We start from the raw sequence: 18,289 nt of genomic DNA on the forward strand, positions 1-18,289 counted from the left end.
GAATCAAAAGAGGTCTAAAGTATTTTCCTGTAGTTAATTTCTCTGGCTCACCAAGTTTCTTCTAATTGATGGCTTTCAAAGCAACTATGGGTATTTACTGAGCATTATCTTCAATACAACCAAATTTAAAACCGCTTAACATAGCAAGCAGTTCAAGCTCAAGTTCAAGTTCAAAATACACAGGGCTAGAAAAAGGCTTAGGTTATTCATGCTGTTATGCAGTCACCATTCAGAGAGGATGGGAAAAGAACTTACTTGGATATGGGGCTTCAGATTCTTCCAAGTGACTGCATGCGACACCCCCTGATTGATATAGTTCAGTGTCTGCTGCAGAACTCTAGGAGCCATGTACTGCTTTTCCTTATACTGATATAACACTTTCAGCAAAACCTTTAAAAAAGGGGGGGAAAGGAAAAAAAAACTGCTGTTGGTTGGTTCTAAAGATTAATGCATCTTGCTGATAACTGCTAAAAACTAACCTTAGGTTGTGTTTAGGTCACAGCTTTCTGCACACATGATTTAGAAAGTACCTATTAGCATGGGAAGGAATTAGGAAACAAGAGCTTGTACCTTTTGGAGTGTGCCAGTAACACCAGTTCTGGTAGTTTATATAAACCAGCACATCCCTACATGATTTGCAAGTAACAGGAGCACTGAAACAATTCATGTGGAAGGAACCTTGATTATGGTCTCACATATTATGTTCCCCTTTGGAGATGGGACATAGCTCAGTGGTAGAGCCCATCTTTTGCAGGCAGAAGATCCTACATTCAATATCCAATATCACAATACAGTCATTCCTTGGTTTTCGAACAGAATGCATTCCGGAAGTCTGTTCAAACATTCGGAAACCAAGGCATGGCTTCCTATTGTGCAGGCATGCCGGAAACAATGGCGGAAGCCGCATTGGATGTTTGGCTTCCAAAAAAAGTTCGAAAACCAGAACACTCATTTCCAGGTTTCGATTGTTCGGGAGCTGACACATACAAGTACCAAGGCGTTCGACAACCAAGGTACAGCTGTATTAGAGAAAAGACACCCCTCTCACAATTTGAAACTCAGAGGTTTGCCAGGTGGGCAAATAGTCTGACTTGATATATGGCCTCAGGTCACTCAAGCTTCATTCAATACCAGGAATGGAAAACCTGTAGTACACATGTTGTTGGACTTTCAACACCTATCATTAACCACAGTCAGCAGGGCCAATGGTGGGGGGTATTGTAGTCCAAAAATATCTGGAGGGCAACAGGCTCACCTCTAATCTATACCATCATTAAAGACCTTGGTAATCCAAAAATAAATGGTGCAAAACACCAAGAACAAGGGATCAAACCCTTTTAAGCAGTAGCAGTTCCTACTTTTTTGGGGGGGGATGGGACAGAACTTTTATTTCAAGTGTTTTCTTAGCAAGCTTAGTATGATCTTTCATATTTGGCTAAAAATAAGAGGGGGAAAAGGATGTTAAACCGCAAGTAATTATTAATCAAGCATGTGACTTGAAAGAGAATTTCCTACCTGCTGGACACCAACAGCAAATGCCTTTAGGAAAACTTCTGCAAACTCATTGTACTCCTTGGAAACATTTCCAGGACTTCCATACCTGTTGGATTAGTGAGAAGTCCAATATAATACTGCAATATATTGTGCACATCATCACAAAAGTTATGTTTTTAAAAAATGAAAAGGAATATTGTGGAAAAGCATTACCTTTCAAAAAGTCTAGCCAATATATGCAATGCCCACTTCTTACATTTCCACCATGGTAATTCAGGTCGATCATCTTCATCCACTTGAAGGGTTTCCTTTAGGAACCAATAGCAGATTAACAGAATGAGTACTTCACATTATTTGGGGGGGGGGGGTTCTGAGAAATTAGGATCTTTGCTTAAAGTATACCATGCAATTATACCAAGGCAAAATACTGTGTATCTTCTAGTGGAAAAAATAGCATATAGAAAAGGGCCCCCAAATACCTTCAAATTCATATATGTTTTCAGATGATCCAAAAGGAACAGGTCCCATGAAAGCAAGGGAACCACAAACATATTGGGAACACTGTTTGCAGTTCCAGCAGTGCAATACCCACTTCTGACAAGACAAGCAATAGTTCCACTTGAAAAGTAGCTTACCACATCGGATGTGGGAAATACAGAAGCAAAAACTATAAAGAAAGCTTCAGCTTACACATATGATTTCTTTGCATGCTCATAAACTGACTGGCCTGAATGTAACAAGCACTTACAGCTGGTACATCTCGATCCACAACTGTTTTCAGAATCTCAACCCATTCTGCTAGATTTTGCTGATTGATCAGTTCCATGGGTAATGTGTACTATTAAACAAACAAACAAAAAAGCAATGGTTACAAAATATGTTCAAAATATATTCCATGTGAATATATTATTTGGGGGCATTCAGTTAGCAGAGACCAAAATAAGCTCAAAACGAACTAGTCTACAAAACCCACTCTGGATCAAAATAATCCCAAATGAGTCATTGACTTCCTTAGCTAAGCACTGATGAAAAATAGCTTCAGACAGTAGCTACATTAATTAAGGCAATATTGCACTAGGAATGAAAAAAATGTTCTTACCTGAACAAGAGCATAGAAAATTTTGAAGATCTGTTTCTGGATAAGTACAGACTGATCAGATTGATCAGGGAGAAGCTGGATAAAACGATCCTTCAGAACAGGCAAAAAGTGTTGCATTGCTGCTATCAAAGGAGTCCGCTCCTCCGGTTTCTTATATCTTTAAGGAGGAGGAGAACTGACATTAGAAAGAATTTAGATGCCACACTGATTAAAATAAAGATGTCAAGGGACACCATTAGATTGGTGGGTTAGTGCAACGGAGTGTGGCAGTCAGACTTCCTTAATGTTTGGGAGAAGCATGACTTTGAAGAAGTGAACACCTGCAATTAGACAAATTACATCCCAGTCCTCCTCCAAGGACCTCAAGCGTCTTAATTAAAGTTCCCAGGAAATGTCCCAAGGACCAAGCTTGTGTAGCTTCAGCAATAAAACTCTGCAATGTGCTCCAATCCATGCTCTGGGCCAGACATTTAAACTTTTAAAATCACCTCTCATGACCCCTTAAGTGAAAGCAGGTTAGACACTTGTAAATCATCTAGGATTATAAAATTTGAGTAAAATGGTGGGACACAGAACAAGGACTTTGGGAGGAGAGAGTAGGAGACTGGGGAGCAGCATCCACCATGTTCTGAAGGGATCCTGATAGAAGTAGTCTTTGCACTCGCAACCTTCCCTTCAATTATCAAAATGGGCCAATTCCACAGCTTGCTCATTTTGACAATTCAAACAACTCTACTGTCTAGGAACTAGCTGTGTAAACTACAAGAACTGGGACTACACATCACTGATGTGGCTCTTCTATGGGTTTATAAGACAGACAGGAACTTACTCATAGTTCTTCACAAGTTGATAAAGACAGAGAAGAATTCCAAGCCAACAGGCGCTATTATCTGCCTGAAGATAAAAGCCAATTTTCTCTACAACTGCAGTCCAACGATTTGGATAATCATGCTTGATAATGTGGTGAATGCAAGTAGTAAGCTGTACCCTGGAACACAAGAAGTTACAAAAATATTGTTACAATGCATTAGCTGGGATTTTTTTTAGGATAACTGAATTCTTAATTAAAGTGAGCAGGCAATGTTGTACTAAATGAAATTTCAAGTTTATTATTAATGAATTAATAATTAAGTAAAAAAAATAAATTTCTAAACCACCCTTCATCCAAGGATCACAGGGCAGTTTACAATAGTTTTAGGCGCACAAATGAATTTATTTAAATAGCCATGCTTCTCCAAAGTGATACTGCTAGATCGCCTCCCTTGCCTCATTACCAAATTACATGGGTGTCATGTTCATACCTTTTTCAGCACCTACCTAGATTTATTTGAGATCATAGCAACATCAACGTTAAAATTTCTAGTGACAATGAAGGCTTAAAATAACAAGGAAAGAGTTGGGAAAGAGTGTGCTCTGTGATCATGACTCAGAGTATACCTAATGAGCTCAGGAGAATGAATAATGGCTTCTACAATATTCTCACGAATGCAATGTCTATCTTCTTCCGGTATTGAGTAAGGTGGGATGTCTCCAGGTGTAGTTTCCCGGTCAGGCCAATACTGAGTTATCATATTTTTCAAGTAGATAACACCTGCCAAGAGAAGCATTCAATATTAATATTGTCCAAGCCCATTTTTAAGATGATGTCTCTGTAGTAATACTGATTAACACATATAAAAACAAACAAACCCAAATGAAACATTATTTTGAGATTAAGCAGCAGCTTGTGACTAACATATCTCAGAACATATCTAAGGGAGAGTGTCAGTGTGATTAAGTGGTCACAGTGTCACAACTGACACCTGTATACCAACTTCCTACTCAGATATGACGCTCTCTTGGTGATCTTATGCCACTCACAATCAGTCTAACCTATTTCATAGGGCAACTGTACAGCTAAGATGAGACAAGCCCCCCTATAAGCTCTTTGATGGAATTATGGGATACAGGTCTGATGTCTGATTGATATCCTCAAAACTGAGCACTCTTTATGCTATGATCATCACCGTGTCACCTTTGGACAAAAGTGAATCCTTTGGAGGGGTATGAAATTTCTTCACTGTCAAACCTACCCAACTTCACATAATCTTTCAGAATTACTCTGAACTTTCTCATTTGCGCTGATGTTTGGTGACTGAGGTTAAGGTGAAAGTGACTGAGTTGTCAATACTACTGAATTCAACAAATCATTATTTTATCCATGCTTATATTTCCAATTCATCATATTGGGATCAAACAAGATTTTATGAAGTATAAACCAACTGTAAAAACAAAGTATTTCAAATGTAACTGTACCATGAAGCAAAAATATAATACAGCTGCAGTATTAACTTACTTTAGCTCAGCTTATATCACAAGAGAACCATAGAATAGTATTTCCCTTGTACACCTCAGCTGGCATGAAGCAAATCTTTATGCCTACATTCATGACTGGACTCCAAATAATGTGCAAAGCCTGCTGTTATTCCAACAGTCAAATTAGTAATGCATGCATCTCAAACACAATTAGCTTGAAGAGTCTGGTATTATCCCAGCAGTACTATTTCTAGCAAATAGGTTACTTCAGCAGCCATTATGTACTTTTTAAAGAAATGAAATGGCAAAGAAGGATGAGTTGAACTTTCATCTCCAAATATTAACACACCATTGTCATGTAATCATAAGCACACTGAAGACACAGAGCTTTGTATGGAGAAATATGTATGTTAGTTCTACCACGGTTGAAGGATGACTGGTAGTACAAGCGTTTCCCCCCACCAAATCACCCATACCTATTTTCTAAGACCATATGGCTTCTGTTCATATTATCTAGGTTACAACAGCTTTAAAATCTACTTATCATTACGTATTTTTGCCCACGGTCAAATAATATTAGCATACATACTATAATAAATAAATAAAATACTTGCCTGCCTGTCTCACTGGTAAATCCAGTTGCTCCGACATAGTGATTTGAAGGAGAGTTGAAACGAAGTTCACTGATTTGTGAGCCTGTAAAGTAAGTGAATACGGTGTAGTCAGATGTCAAAATAATTTGTGGAAACCATTACAAATAAAGCTTTGTAGTTTTCAGAGTGCTGTATGTTCTTCAACTAAAGCTAGACAGCAGGAGGTGGGGGCCCAACTCTTTAAGAAACAGCACCCAGAACCTCTTAGCAGAGGACACACTTCTGGTTTCCCCCCTCTTTCATTTCCTATGGGCGTGTTTCCCTTCTGTTTTCCTCCCGCTCCCAGACGACTTTCCCATTTGGGAGAAGAGATGCCTATCACATTTAATGCCCTTTACTCCGGCATAATCTTATTAAGAGCTGCTATCTGGCTGCGTGAGATGTTATCAGCTTTAATACAGGAAGTGGAAATATATGCATCACTTTATCTTGCTCCATTACCTGCATTTTCAGCTTTATACACTTAGCAAAAAAAAACACTTTACAGAATTAAGGAGGAGGCAGAAAGGGGACAAGCATCTGGGGGGAAAGACTTTGGCAATCCTAACCACCACTGCACCCAATGTGTTTTGAGTACATGTGATTTTGGCTTTATGTGCTATCCCTGGAACATAACCCCCCACATAATTTGAGAATTGACTGTACTCAAGATTTCTCTACCTCCCACACAGCATGTCTGGAAAGATGGCAGCTCAGGAATCCTTCCCCTCTACCCTCTATTACAGTTTGATTTTTGAGCTGCAGACTATTCCTTCTTCCCCTCCACATTTCACAACAAAGGTGCTCTTCCCTTCTTCCTGGTTTGAGAACACTGTGCCTGTGGCTAGGACCTTATCTCTATCTCAAGAGCATGACACTCCACTCTTATGAATCTGCCAGTGTTTATTAGGAACATGCTGTTTATTAGAAACATGCAACACAAATCTATGCAGAATGAATCAAAGTTGAGTTTAAAGTCCTAGGGTGTGTGTAAGAGACAATTCCTGCTGTTCACTGCAAGTGACTTACACGCTTGTAGTGCCAGGAAACATTTTGTAAGCATGCTATCTTCCTCCTCAACAAATTTATAGAATTTAAGATGAGACTACTAAAAAGAGCTTGAGCAACAATTTAGGAAACCAACACAATCTTATTCTTGATGGGGTGGGGAAAGTCTCAGACTACACCTATCAACCATGAGTACTGATTAAGAGATCTTGTCACAGAGGAATATTTGCTTTAGAGGAACATCACAGAAATGGAAAAGCTAACGGCTCCAAGGTTTGCTTTAAAAGTTTCTCCAGAGAGATCAGAGGGGAAATTGTTCTTAGAAGTCCTGCTACAAATAAATAGGGAATGGCAGCAGAGAGAATGCCCACAGCCACTCAGACTGGATTTAAAAGGGGACATAAAAGTAGCAAGCAGATATTCAGAATCCCTAGCCCTATAAACACACACAACTGGCAGCAAATATTAAAAAGAAAAATACATCTCCAAGCACCTGCCTGCCCCTTTTTAAAGAAGTCCCAGCACTCACTTTAGGAAAATCACAGGTTAGAGTATTGAAGGAGGGGAAGAGTATACAGATCAATGGCAATAAGCCTAAGCCCTTAGTTTCATTAAAGTCCAAACTACAATGATCAGCCCTCTTGCAACAAAGGTGTCAGCTGTAGTGGAAACACGGGTATCTTTTGATTGTTGTAAGAATTTTAAGGTCTCAAATATAGAATAAATATTAATATCCATAAATGCATACATATATGATGCATTTAATACATACAGGGTGAGTCTTTTAAAAGAGGCCCTGTGGAACATGTGTACTCGGTATCCACGGGGCCTCTTTTAAAGGACTCACCCTGTATATATTAAATGCACCACACACACACACACACACACCGTATATATTAAATGCACCATACACACACACACACACACACACACACACACCACGTGTCTGAAATAGTATGGGAGAGCAATCCTGAAACCATTTTGTCTCTCCCAATTAGCTCAAATATTCCTCTGCAGTAAGAGAGGCAAATGGAGAAAGCCTTCCCATTGTCTTTTTGCTTCCAAGCAAAAAGGCCACATTTGTGTATGAATAGGGTGAGCTTCTGACCTGGATTCAGGAACTAAAGTATTGACCATCACAAAAGAATGGCCAGACTGCCCAGGTAATGCAATCAGTGACTATTATCAAGTATCCTGTCAGACAGGATTTCTGCTGTAGACCACCTTCTTCCGTGATGTATATATGATGTTTCAGGGGGGTGGTCTTGGACTACAGGGTGGACAATTTCAAGTGTCTATATAAGGGTTTGTGCACCATTGTTCAGGGTTCTCCTCCCTCCTGCATTGGTGAGTGGGGACCCTGTTGCAACAGTTCCTTTAATAAAGATCAGGCTTCCAAGCTGCTTTGCTTCTCAGTACAGTATACTCTGGCTGGCCTCTGTTACTTTCTCCTGCAGATAGGGAACCTTAGAAGGGCTCTATACAGGCTCTGGAATACCCTATAAGGGAAAAGCAGCAGTTTTTTCTTATAACATGGTGTTGTGACCACTACAGCTGTCACCTTTGCTACAAATGGACTGATAAATCAACAACTGTAGTTTAGGTGCTAATGAAACCATTAATCTGCATCTTTTAAAGCTCTTAATTTGTACAATACCAAAATTAACCACCCAGGAAAAGAAAATATAGAACTGGAAGATCACCTTCTGCCACCTAACATTGAAGGGGCCTTAGCCCTATGGATGAGACAAGTTTTTCTATTGCATTGTGGCACTACTCTTTGACTACTATTGAGTTTATATTTCATTCACATTTCATTCACCATCTAAAATTCATCTCCAGCTTTGCTAGTGTAAGGACTGCCATCAGTACTCCACTTATGTTCTCTACCTTACAAGTGTTAAAATTAGTGCTAAAAATAGATCTGAACAATTGTCTTCTATATTTTTTATCTTACACTGGGGAAGGGCTGTAATTCAACAGCAGACCATCTGTTTTGCATGCTGAAGGTCCCAGGTTCAAGCCCCATCATCTCCAGGTAGGGTTTGGAACATCCTTTGTCTAAAATGCCAGAGAGGTGCTGCAAGTCTACTGTAGACAATACTGAGCTAGATAGACTCAGTATAAGGCAGCTTCTTAATGTTCCTATTTTTCAAAAGAGATCAGTAGCTATTGCTTCACCATATCATGCTGCAACCAGAAATCCGCTTTACAAGTAGGTACTGTCTAATCCAATTAAATCTGCACAATATATACTCCATTCTATTGCAAACTATGTATTTTGGTTTTTCATCACATTCAAGAATACGTCCTCCTATATCATTTTTTTTCATAACATCTAGCCTGCTGAAGAGTTTTGGTGAATTTGAAAGATGCTCAAATAGGCCTCTATTTTTGGTCTATTGCAGGTGTAAGGAATTGTTGGATCTCCAGGTGTTGCTGAACTATATATTCCATCATCACTGACTATTAGCTATGCTTGCTTGAGCTGGTGTGAACTGTAGTTCAGCAATGTCTGGAGGGCCAGAGGTCCCTGACACCTGGTTTAATAGATCAATAGGGTGACAACTTCTTCCTTCTCTTACTAGAGGCATGTATAGATCAGTAGATTCTACTGTACTGGCAAGAACAGTTTCTAAAGCAGAATGATTTTTTCATCGCACCTTCCAAAAGCACCATTCGCCCTCATTGTGTGTATGGAGAAACTAGGACAACTCATTGTAAAATATTTTCCCTTTAACCACCAGACAAAGCCGAGTCATCTTAGGAGCCGATTACAAATCCAAGTTGTTTGAACATAATGAACTACTCACTGGTGACTCACTTTTAGTTCACTGCCAATATAAAAAAAATTGGCATAGTGACAAACAGGCATGACATAAAAAGAAACCTATTCAGCAGAACAGCATGAACCCAGAACAATCTAATCTTGGTTCAAATATGCTACCTAAAGAGGTGTGATATCATCATGCTACTGATACAAATTTGGAAAAAGATGCATTAGCTTTAAGCCAACCACTTCTCTTTAATAGAGGATGCATTCATTCATCAGACTTTGTTGTTGTTTTATTATTGTTACTAACTTAAGACATGAAGTCTTGGTAAGTCATAACTGAGAGAAAATGAGACAATGCTTCTGATCTGATCTGCATGGAAATATTGCTCTCTTCCAAGGTGCTGCCTTACTTAACTTGTTAGAATTATAATCAGAAAGACTGCCCTTGTAAACAAACTGCAAGGCTGGAAAATGCAAACACGTTACAGCAAGAGGTGCAAAATGGCATGCAATGGATGCTGTTAATTTAGGAATTCAGTTCAAGCAAAAAGGTGATATTGTATCATCTGCTATTTGTGTCAGTGTACATGAAGCTCTCTCATTATAAAATGCTTAATAAGGTACAATTACAGCCTCAGCCATATTAAAGGTTAGGGATTTTTATTAATGTAACTTCAGGCAGACTTTGGTATAATCACATTTTTAAGGGAAAAAAAGTTTTAAACTATATTGCATTTAAACAACATGCCTGTCTAAAATTGGAAAGCTGAGAACAGGGAATAAAATGGAAGGTGGACACTTCTTTGAATTTCAATCAATATTTCCATTCCAATCTTCTGTACACTTGTTTTTCAAGAACATCATGAATGCTTGCTAGATTTCTCTGGATCATATTCCAATTTCTAACCAACATTCAATATGGAGACTACTTAATTTTTCAAGGTTTTCTTTCTCATTGTCCCATTTTTCACTCTTTCGCCTTCTTCCTTCCACATGCTGCTTATTAAGCATCCTCAGAACAGCTGCTATAATACAAGTGTCCAGCAGCATTTCAAATTGCCACATTTGTGTATGCTTTCCTTCCTTTATACCAGCCTTTTATTCTCACAATCTAAAAGAGAAAGACTTGAACAAATTGTGGCTTATCACTGGTGTGGCACAAATTACATCATAATGCTACCCAATTGTCTCTCTTAGTTCATCAACAGAGAAGATAGTGAAACTTCTCTTATAAAACCCTTCCATGCAAAAGCTCGTGTTATGCTAAGTTTTAAAAACACTTCTTAGTTTACTACACAGGTAACTTGCATCTTACAGTTATTTAACTTATAAGCTTTGCATGATAATAATAATAAACGGAGAGCAGAGGGAAAGCACTATCCATTTATTTATTTATTTCCACCCACCCACCTGTCTGGCAGCACCTAGTGGATAAGTTTGGGAAGGAGGCATGTGGTCTCTGGAAGGAATCTAGAGCCCTCCCTCCTCATTCCCAAAGCAGGGCAAGCACTTAAATGACTTTGCAAAGTAAGCAGGAGGGTTCCCAAAGCTGGGCAAGCAGTCCTCCACATTGCAGGGGGCTTGGTTCCAGGGGTTCCTGGCTTTACACATTTTTGTGTATATGCATGGACCCCTGGAACCGAACCCTTGTATAAGAAGTTACCTGTATTGTACTTCTTGGTTTGCTATTACTGACAAGAACCAGAACTGAAATGCAATGATGTCTGAAGGCAAGAATAAATCCTACATATTCAAGTCCTTCAAAAGTTAATACAGTATGGTAACAATGGAGGGAAGCTACTTCCTAAGACTTGCCATTTCATATTGCATTGATATTCACATGCGTGCAGAAGAACCTGAAACTAACTGAAAAATATCTAACATTTTAAAGAAAGCCTATTTATCTTGTTTAAGAGTAAACAAGATAAAACACCCTGCCTTGTCCTCAAAATGCTGTGTCATGGGCATGACTTCCTAGTTGTTTAAGAGCCAAGGAATCCAGTGACATTTCTAAAATCTATGTTTGCTATGCAACCTTATTAACAGAGTTGTTCTTACCACTCCACCGCATGCTACATTACTCTTTCAGGAACTAAACACACTTTGAAGTATTATTTCTTATCAAAGTTCACTTACTCAAAAGTTATGTAAGATCATATTTAATGTTTTAAGCAAAGCTTTAGCCACACACACCACTTTGCTCACTCTGGGTCATTCCAATTTTACAGCAACATAATAGCTATAACACACCAGCTTCCTAAAAATAAAAAATAAAAATGAAGCTCAATCACAGGCAATCTAAAAATATTTATCATAATTTGGTAACATACAAGCAAGTCACTTAAGCCATAAGAATGTTTCAAGGAAAAGGCATTTCAACTAAACTTCTTTTATAAAGAGGATGGTAAAGTAAGTGTTATTAATATGTTCCAGTAGATAATAGAAGGTGGGGTACTACAAAAAACTAAAAGAACCATTATCACCGCTTTTAGTTGCCATGGTTTACCGACATTTTAACTAAGCAACAAAAAACTACAACAGATTTTTAAATGTTCTATTTTGGCATCTTTTGATGGCAGTAATCACTTCAAGTCATTATTTACTTCTTAACACAGACCTCCAAAACCTTTAAAAGGGTTAGAATGTCTGAAGATAGGGGAAAGAGGAATGAGATTATTAGGATGCATTCTTCAACTAGAAATCAGATGGATTACTACTAATAAGCATTTTCTTTTCTAGTTTGAAGAAATCTGGAAAACCAAAGCAAATGTATAATTGCTTTTTAGGTATTCTTCTTAAGTTTGTGGAATAATTAATAGTGACCTCTCTTTCTTCCGCACTAACATTTCACCAAGCAAACAAAAAAACAAAAAACCCAAACAAACAGCAAAATAGGCATAAACACTTAAAACAAAATTAAATGCAACTGCATTCTATCCAGCCACTAGCAGGACAGGAGGGAGTCTAGGACCCAATGAAGAACGATGGTGCTTCCTGTCTCCCAGTAGGAAACTAGGCTGTGGCAGTACACATAAAGGCAATTTTGACAGCTGGCACTAGCCCAACATTTTGTGGAGGCTGGAGATAAGCTAGGAGGGAGGAGGAGGAGGGGTTAAGAAACCTCTGCTCTCTATCACTGAAGCTTTTCTTCTTTAGACTAGGACTAGGAGGACACATTACACTGGAGAAATCCAGTAGCTATCAGAAAGTAATGTGCTCTAGATTCCTTACATTGTAGGACTCTACACAATATGCAAAAATTAGCATTCAATTGCTAACAAAAGGCACACTCCACACCAACTATATGAATCTTGAAAACTGAAACGCAATTCTCAACACTTACAAATAAATTCTGCTGAAAATGAGGATAATGTCTGAATAGGCAGACACATATGAGGTTGTAATATAAGTTATATTTAAATAAGACCGCTATTCACAGTGCACCACTATGCACTTCATCAATAATCTTAAACCAGGGTGGGGAGCCTGTGAACCTCAAGATGTTGCTGGACTACAACTCCCATTATCCCTGATCAATGACCATAATGGTTGGGGATGATGGAAGCTCAAGGGTCACAGATTTTCCACATCCTAAACTTTGAGACTTATGTATTGCACATCTGTTTAGCTACCTATTGCATTTATCTCTCACACTTCAACTAAATAACCCAGGACAGCATTTTAACCTCACAACTCCATGATGGATGGATGGATGGATGTATTTCATAAAACTTATACTCCTGACTGCAGAAAACCTCAAAGTGATTTACAAAAAGAATGATGTACGTTAAACTGATATACTGGTGGCCTTCAGTCAAGCACTAATGGCAGAGTGGTAATTTTCCTCATTCAAGTCCAATACTTGATACATGGGTTTCAACCAAAGTGCAACCAGTCCGGCAATGGACACCCACTTTATTCCAGCTGCAACTGTCTACAGCTCAGTTGCTGTTGGCCAGCTGTAAACTGATTATGAGTTGCATCCAACACTGTCAGAGCCCAAGAATGCACTTCTGCTGATGCAAAAATATGTCACAAGCCTCTCCTCCCACTCCTGCCCTCAAGATCTACTTGGGGTAGATCCTCAAGTACTTGGGGAACCCTCCAGAACAAATTATGGGAGCACAAAGGGGGGGGAAAGGAAATGAAGTCATACAGCACAAGCAGGTGTGCATTGCTGAATTTCACCTTATAATTTTATTTTGCTCAAATGTGATGTGATGACATGACATCTACTCCAATCACATATAAAAGGCTGTTTAGTGAAGGCCTGTGGCTCAGTATTAGGGCACATGTTTTGCATGAGAAAGGTCCCATACTCATTTCTTGATGTTACCAGGAAAGACTCTCAACTGAAACCCAGAGCGTTACTGTCAGCCTGTGATACAAGACTGAACTAGATGGACTAACACTGTTGCATGATATAAGACTGCTTCCTATACAGTATTCCTATGTTAAGCAGCAGATGAGAGCCCATTTTTAAGAGTAAGATGGGTAACGGTAACTGAACCCTTCATTGTACATGATCAGCTACCTAGTTCCCATTACTAAGAACATATTGGAGTTTCGTTTTACCACATATAAGCATAACTCAAAGATCCACAAGCACCATAGAACCTATTAATATCATTAAATACTGAATGAATTACTTATAACAATATACGACCTAATATATGAACAAAGCTCTAGTCTAGGGTCAATGCACATTTTTCAGATTAAGACTTATTGAACAAAGCATGCACAATATACACAAGTCTTTTTATTTACCTAAATTGATGGACATCTCACAACTTTGAGAATTAAAAAAATTAAATGACAAGAAACTTTCCAAAAATTTTTTTAATATATACATGAGAAAAAGGATAAAAAGTTTCAACCTGTATACACAGTACTTCTCTGTAATCTTTTTATTAGCATTATTTATCAGGACAAAAATCCTAAACGTGCATTTACTGTATATAAAAGACCTACATTTGAAGAACAATGTTGTTAACATTTGGCCATTACCTATAGAGCTCAGACAAGAGGCGAGGACTTTGCTATTTAAACATATGCCAGGAAAACTATGGGCTGTGCTTTCAAAATGATATAATGCAAGTCTGATTAAAACTTACAATATAATATCATGTTTCAATGCCCAAAAAGCAAGCCTAGACCATTAAGTGAACTGGTACCACTTCTAATGCAGTATTTCACTCAATTGTATCACAATATTTCCTCTGGCAAAAGCTTCAAATTATAAGCACATTTTGCACTTATGCTGAATATGATCGTAATCCCAAATTTCTGCTTATCACATGTTGTGTAGCAGCCATACTAGTGATCTTTTTGATACTACAATATTAATGTGTATATTACTTTTGTTCAAAAAACCCAAAATGTTGCATATTAGCCATATATTAGCATATTTCCCAGAACTGTATGCAACTGTTAGTTTATTAATTCAGTTTCACGCCACAAGCAAAATATGATGGAACATTGGAAGGTGTACTTTTTTTTAACCTATGTAGATAAATAGACTGAACATGTTTGTTCACAAACAGCAATAATTTTAAACCCACAATATAAAAAGAGACCTAGAAAAGCAGCTTTCCCCAATTCCTCTTGAAGCCATGACACAATAATTTCATTTTCAACACTGCAGGCTACATGACCACATCTGTTGACAAGTCCAAGCCCCAGTCTTAATTGGTCAATTAGTATGTCTCTTTTATACCTCCATAGTGATGTCACTTCCTACACTTTCTGGGTTCTAAAACCATTGTTACCTACGGTGACTCAGGTATCGCCATTCTACCTTTCCAGAAAGAGTGATTTACCTTATCATAAATCACCTACATCTGTTCTGAACCATGTGTGTAGTACAGGCCAGATGATCTATTGCAAACCAAAGAATATGAAAAGCATAGCAGACTCTCCTAGTGTCAGCAATATAATACTGTACAAGCTGCCACTGGAAGAGTACTACCATCCTCAGTTATGTGACTGTTGCCACATAGGCCCAAGTCAATTCAGATAAGGTATTAGTCAGTCAGCCATACAAATATATGAGGAGATAGCCCATTTGGGCATAATTTTACTGTCTATATGAAGCCTCCTTCCATTCTAATATTTAAAATGTAGGTCTTTCAAATGTTTCAGTATTGTACATTCATCTTCAGTTAGCTTAATCGATGGAAAACCAAGGGAAAGCATGGTGTGCAAGAAAGTCCCACAAACCATGTGCCGAAAACAGTCTCGTCCACCGTTCTCCTGCTGCTTTCTGCAGCCTCAAAGCTTTCAGGCTATGTTTGGAAGTTGTCTGTTTAAAAGAACACCACACTTTTCAAAGCAGGCACCACGTTTTTGAAATTATACCAAACATTAGCATCTAGTTAGTCTTTATTCTTTTAATAAAAATACTTTAGTTTGAAATGCCATTAGAAAGTCCATCAGCTGTTCACTCAAACACACAGCATCATACTGATGTTTTGTTCCTCCTTTCAATTTGAGAAGCATGTTGACTAGTTTATGAGTAAAAGTAACTATAGCATTTATACTAACTCCTTAGGAATTATTTGAGAAGACTTGTTTTGGTAAAGAGTAGGTTTCTCTGGCCTAACTAGATTTCAAGTCTCATGGAACAACCTGAACAGAAAGGAGCCCAGAAACTGTCCCAACTGCAGTTTCTGAGTTACGAAGTTCGCTAACCTGCAGTCAAGCTGACAGTTCGGAGCTGAAGTCTGTGTGCTGCATTACTTATGAAACCATTAATTCCAAAAAGCCTTAACAGGCTTTCCTTTCCGATCACTAGACCGTCTCAGATCTCTTACAGGGCTCTATTACCCACCAACCTCCTTTCAGCTTGCCTAACCTAAAAACTCAGAAGTTGCGCCCATATATGGGCTAACAGCATCCTAGGCTACTGCTTTAAAAACCCACTTTTCGAAAGGGGCAGTTTAAAAACTCCGTCGGTGCCACGATCGGGCACTCCTGCCTCGTTGCCCAGAGGCGGCGGCGGCACTGGAGCGGCTTCAGCCCCTGCCACGCTTCCCCCCAGGGTGGATGAGGCTGCCATGTGCCTGAGGACAATGCTGGAGGGAGCGCGAAAGCGGCCTGACAGCGGGGCCGACCACGGGCAAGGCCTTCCCTTCCGCCCCGTCCACACTTCGTCAGCAAGGCCTCTCCGCTCTCCCTCCACGCCGCCTACTTCCCTCTTCCTGCCCACGTTTCGCACAAGGCAGCTCCGCGCGGCGGGGCGGCTCTCCTGCTGCCACCGGCCTCCTCCCGCAGCAGCCCTCCGCGTGTGCGTGTGAACGGATAAAGTGACACGCGCGATAACCCCGTTTCACCCCCCCCCCTCCGGCCAAGTTTCCCTTCCCTCCGGAGCTTGGAGGTGACCTCCCTTGTACCCTTCACCGGGCTCCCCCCGCCAGGCTACCTTCCCCTCGCCAGACCCACCGCGCACGTAGCCTTCCCCTCACCCCGCCCGGCCCCGCATGGCTGTTCCTCGGCTCCCACGCCCAATCTGCCCTCCGTCGGCGCCCGGGGGCCTAGGGCTGCCTGCTGCCGCCCGCCGCCCGGCCTGGTCGCGGGGGTTGCCCCTGTTGGCGCGCTCCGCTCCCGCCCCGGGCCGGGCCGCGCTGGCGCCTTGGCCGCTCACCTCGTTGAGCTGCCTCTCGGCCGTCTCCCGCAGCGTGGAGTCCATGGTGCCCCGCAGGGCCTCGATGATGGTGTTGGGATCCATGGCGGGAGGGTCGAGGCCCGGCGAGGCGAGGCGACGCGGAGGAGAGCAGGGGCAGCAGCGCCGCTCGATGCGCACATGGACCCGCCGCTCCACAGCGGCAGCCGGCGGCGCGAAAGGAGGAGAGACGCGCCAAGGCCCCGGATAGAACTGCTGCTCGCGGCCGCTGGGAGGCCCGACGCCTTCCGCTCGGCTCTTACCTCCGCCGCTGACGGGCATCACGGGAATTGTAGTCCGTTCGGAGCGCTTCCTCCCAGGCCCCCGTATGCCTCTCAAACGGGGGTGGCGCAAGCATTGGTCGTGCAGAGGGGGGAAACGAGGACAACGTGTAACGTGTGGATGCTACGTGTGTGGAATAAGGATCAGGAAACATAGTGCTTTCACTGGATCCATTAGTGCAAATATAAACGACTCTCCCTTGTATGTTTTCGGATAAGGCAGATGCGAAGGAGGGTGCTAAGAGGCAGCAAAAAGTGATGGACCGAGCCTTGGAGCGCTCTGTTTCTTCCTTGGGTTTTCTGTCCGCCCGCGTTTTCTACTGCTGTAACGTTGGACAACCAACCGTCAGCATCCATGTGAGGTATTGAACACTGGCCGCATATATGTAAACACAAGCTATTAACCACTATATTAATCCTATAGTTTTTTTATGGCTATGCCCAAGTACATATTCATGGTTTTATAGTCTTGGGTAATCAAATTCACCCCAACGCTCATCCTACTGATATCTCTTATTCTCCCAAGAAAAGATCCAGTCGAGCTGGAGCCTGCAGGCCAACTTTGATAGGTGAGCAGGACATCCTCATGTCAATCAGACAAATGTACAGAGTGCAAATTGCCTTTCAGAATATTCTACAAGACCTAACCATTAGCTAATAGGGGGCTTTGGGGGCACTTTAAAAGGGGCTTTGCGATGCCTGACAGTCAGCTGATCTGACACGCACATATATATGTATATGTATGTATATATGATATTAGGCACTCACAGCTTGCCTGCAACACTAAAACATGGTTTGTTTAGCTTTCCCATGGTTTGTTTCTTCCTAACAAACAACAGTCATAAGCCATGGTTTGTTGTTGGGTTATGAACCTTGGCTTGTTCCATCATTTCAAGAGCAAATGAAATGGAGAGACAGAGCTGCACATGAACTTCAGATGTGCCTCAGTACAGTCCTCCCTAGATTTCTTCCATTAAAGTTTTGGAGTTGCAGACCTCCTAATCCATACACCAGGGGAGCCTCTTGTAACACATAACTCTAGTC

General features: G+C 40.6%; 1 protein-coding gene across 1 annotated transcript in view; it reads right to left on the reverse strand.

Annotated features, from left to right (window-relative positions):
• IPO7 (importin 7) overlaps positions 1-17,158 on the reverse strand; it is a 39,091-nt gene extending 21,933 nt beyond the window's left edge. The window contains exons 1-9 of the mRNA XM_079965987.1: positions 16,947-17,158; positions 5,503-5,584; positions 4,031-4,184; positions 3,423-3,581; positions 2,594-2,750; positions 2,243-2,332; positions 1,708-1,802; positions 1,516-1,600; positions 256-390 (exon numbers count right to left, since the gene is read on the reverse strand). Coding sequence (XP_079822113.1) covers positions 256-390; positions 1,516-1,600; positions 1,708-1,802; positions 2,243-2,332; positions 2,594-2,750; positions 3,423-3,581; positions 4,031-4,184; positions 5,503-5,584; positions 16,947-17,030 — 1,041 coding nt within the window. The 5' untranslated portion in view covers positions 17,031-17,158. The remainder of the gene's footprint in view (positions 1-255; positions 391-1,515; positions 1,601-1,707; positions 1,803-2,242; positions 2,333-2,593; positions 2,751-3,422; positions 3,582-4,030; positions 4,185-5,502; positions 5,585-16,946) is intronic.
• Between the last annotated feature and the right edge of the window lie 1,131 nt (positions 17,159-18,289).

Source organism: Podarcis cretensis (assembly GCF_951804945.1).
Source record: "Podarcis cretensis genome assembly, chromosome: 1".
Taxonomy (NCBI): Eukaryota; Metazoa; Chordata; class Lepidosauria; order Squamata; family Lacertidae; genus Podarcis; species Podarcis cretensis.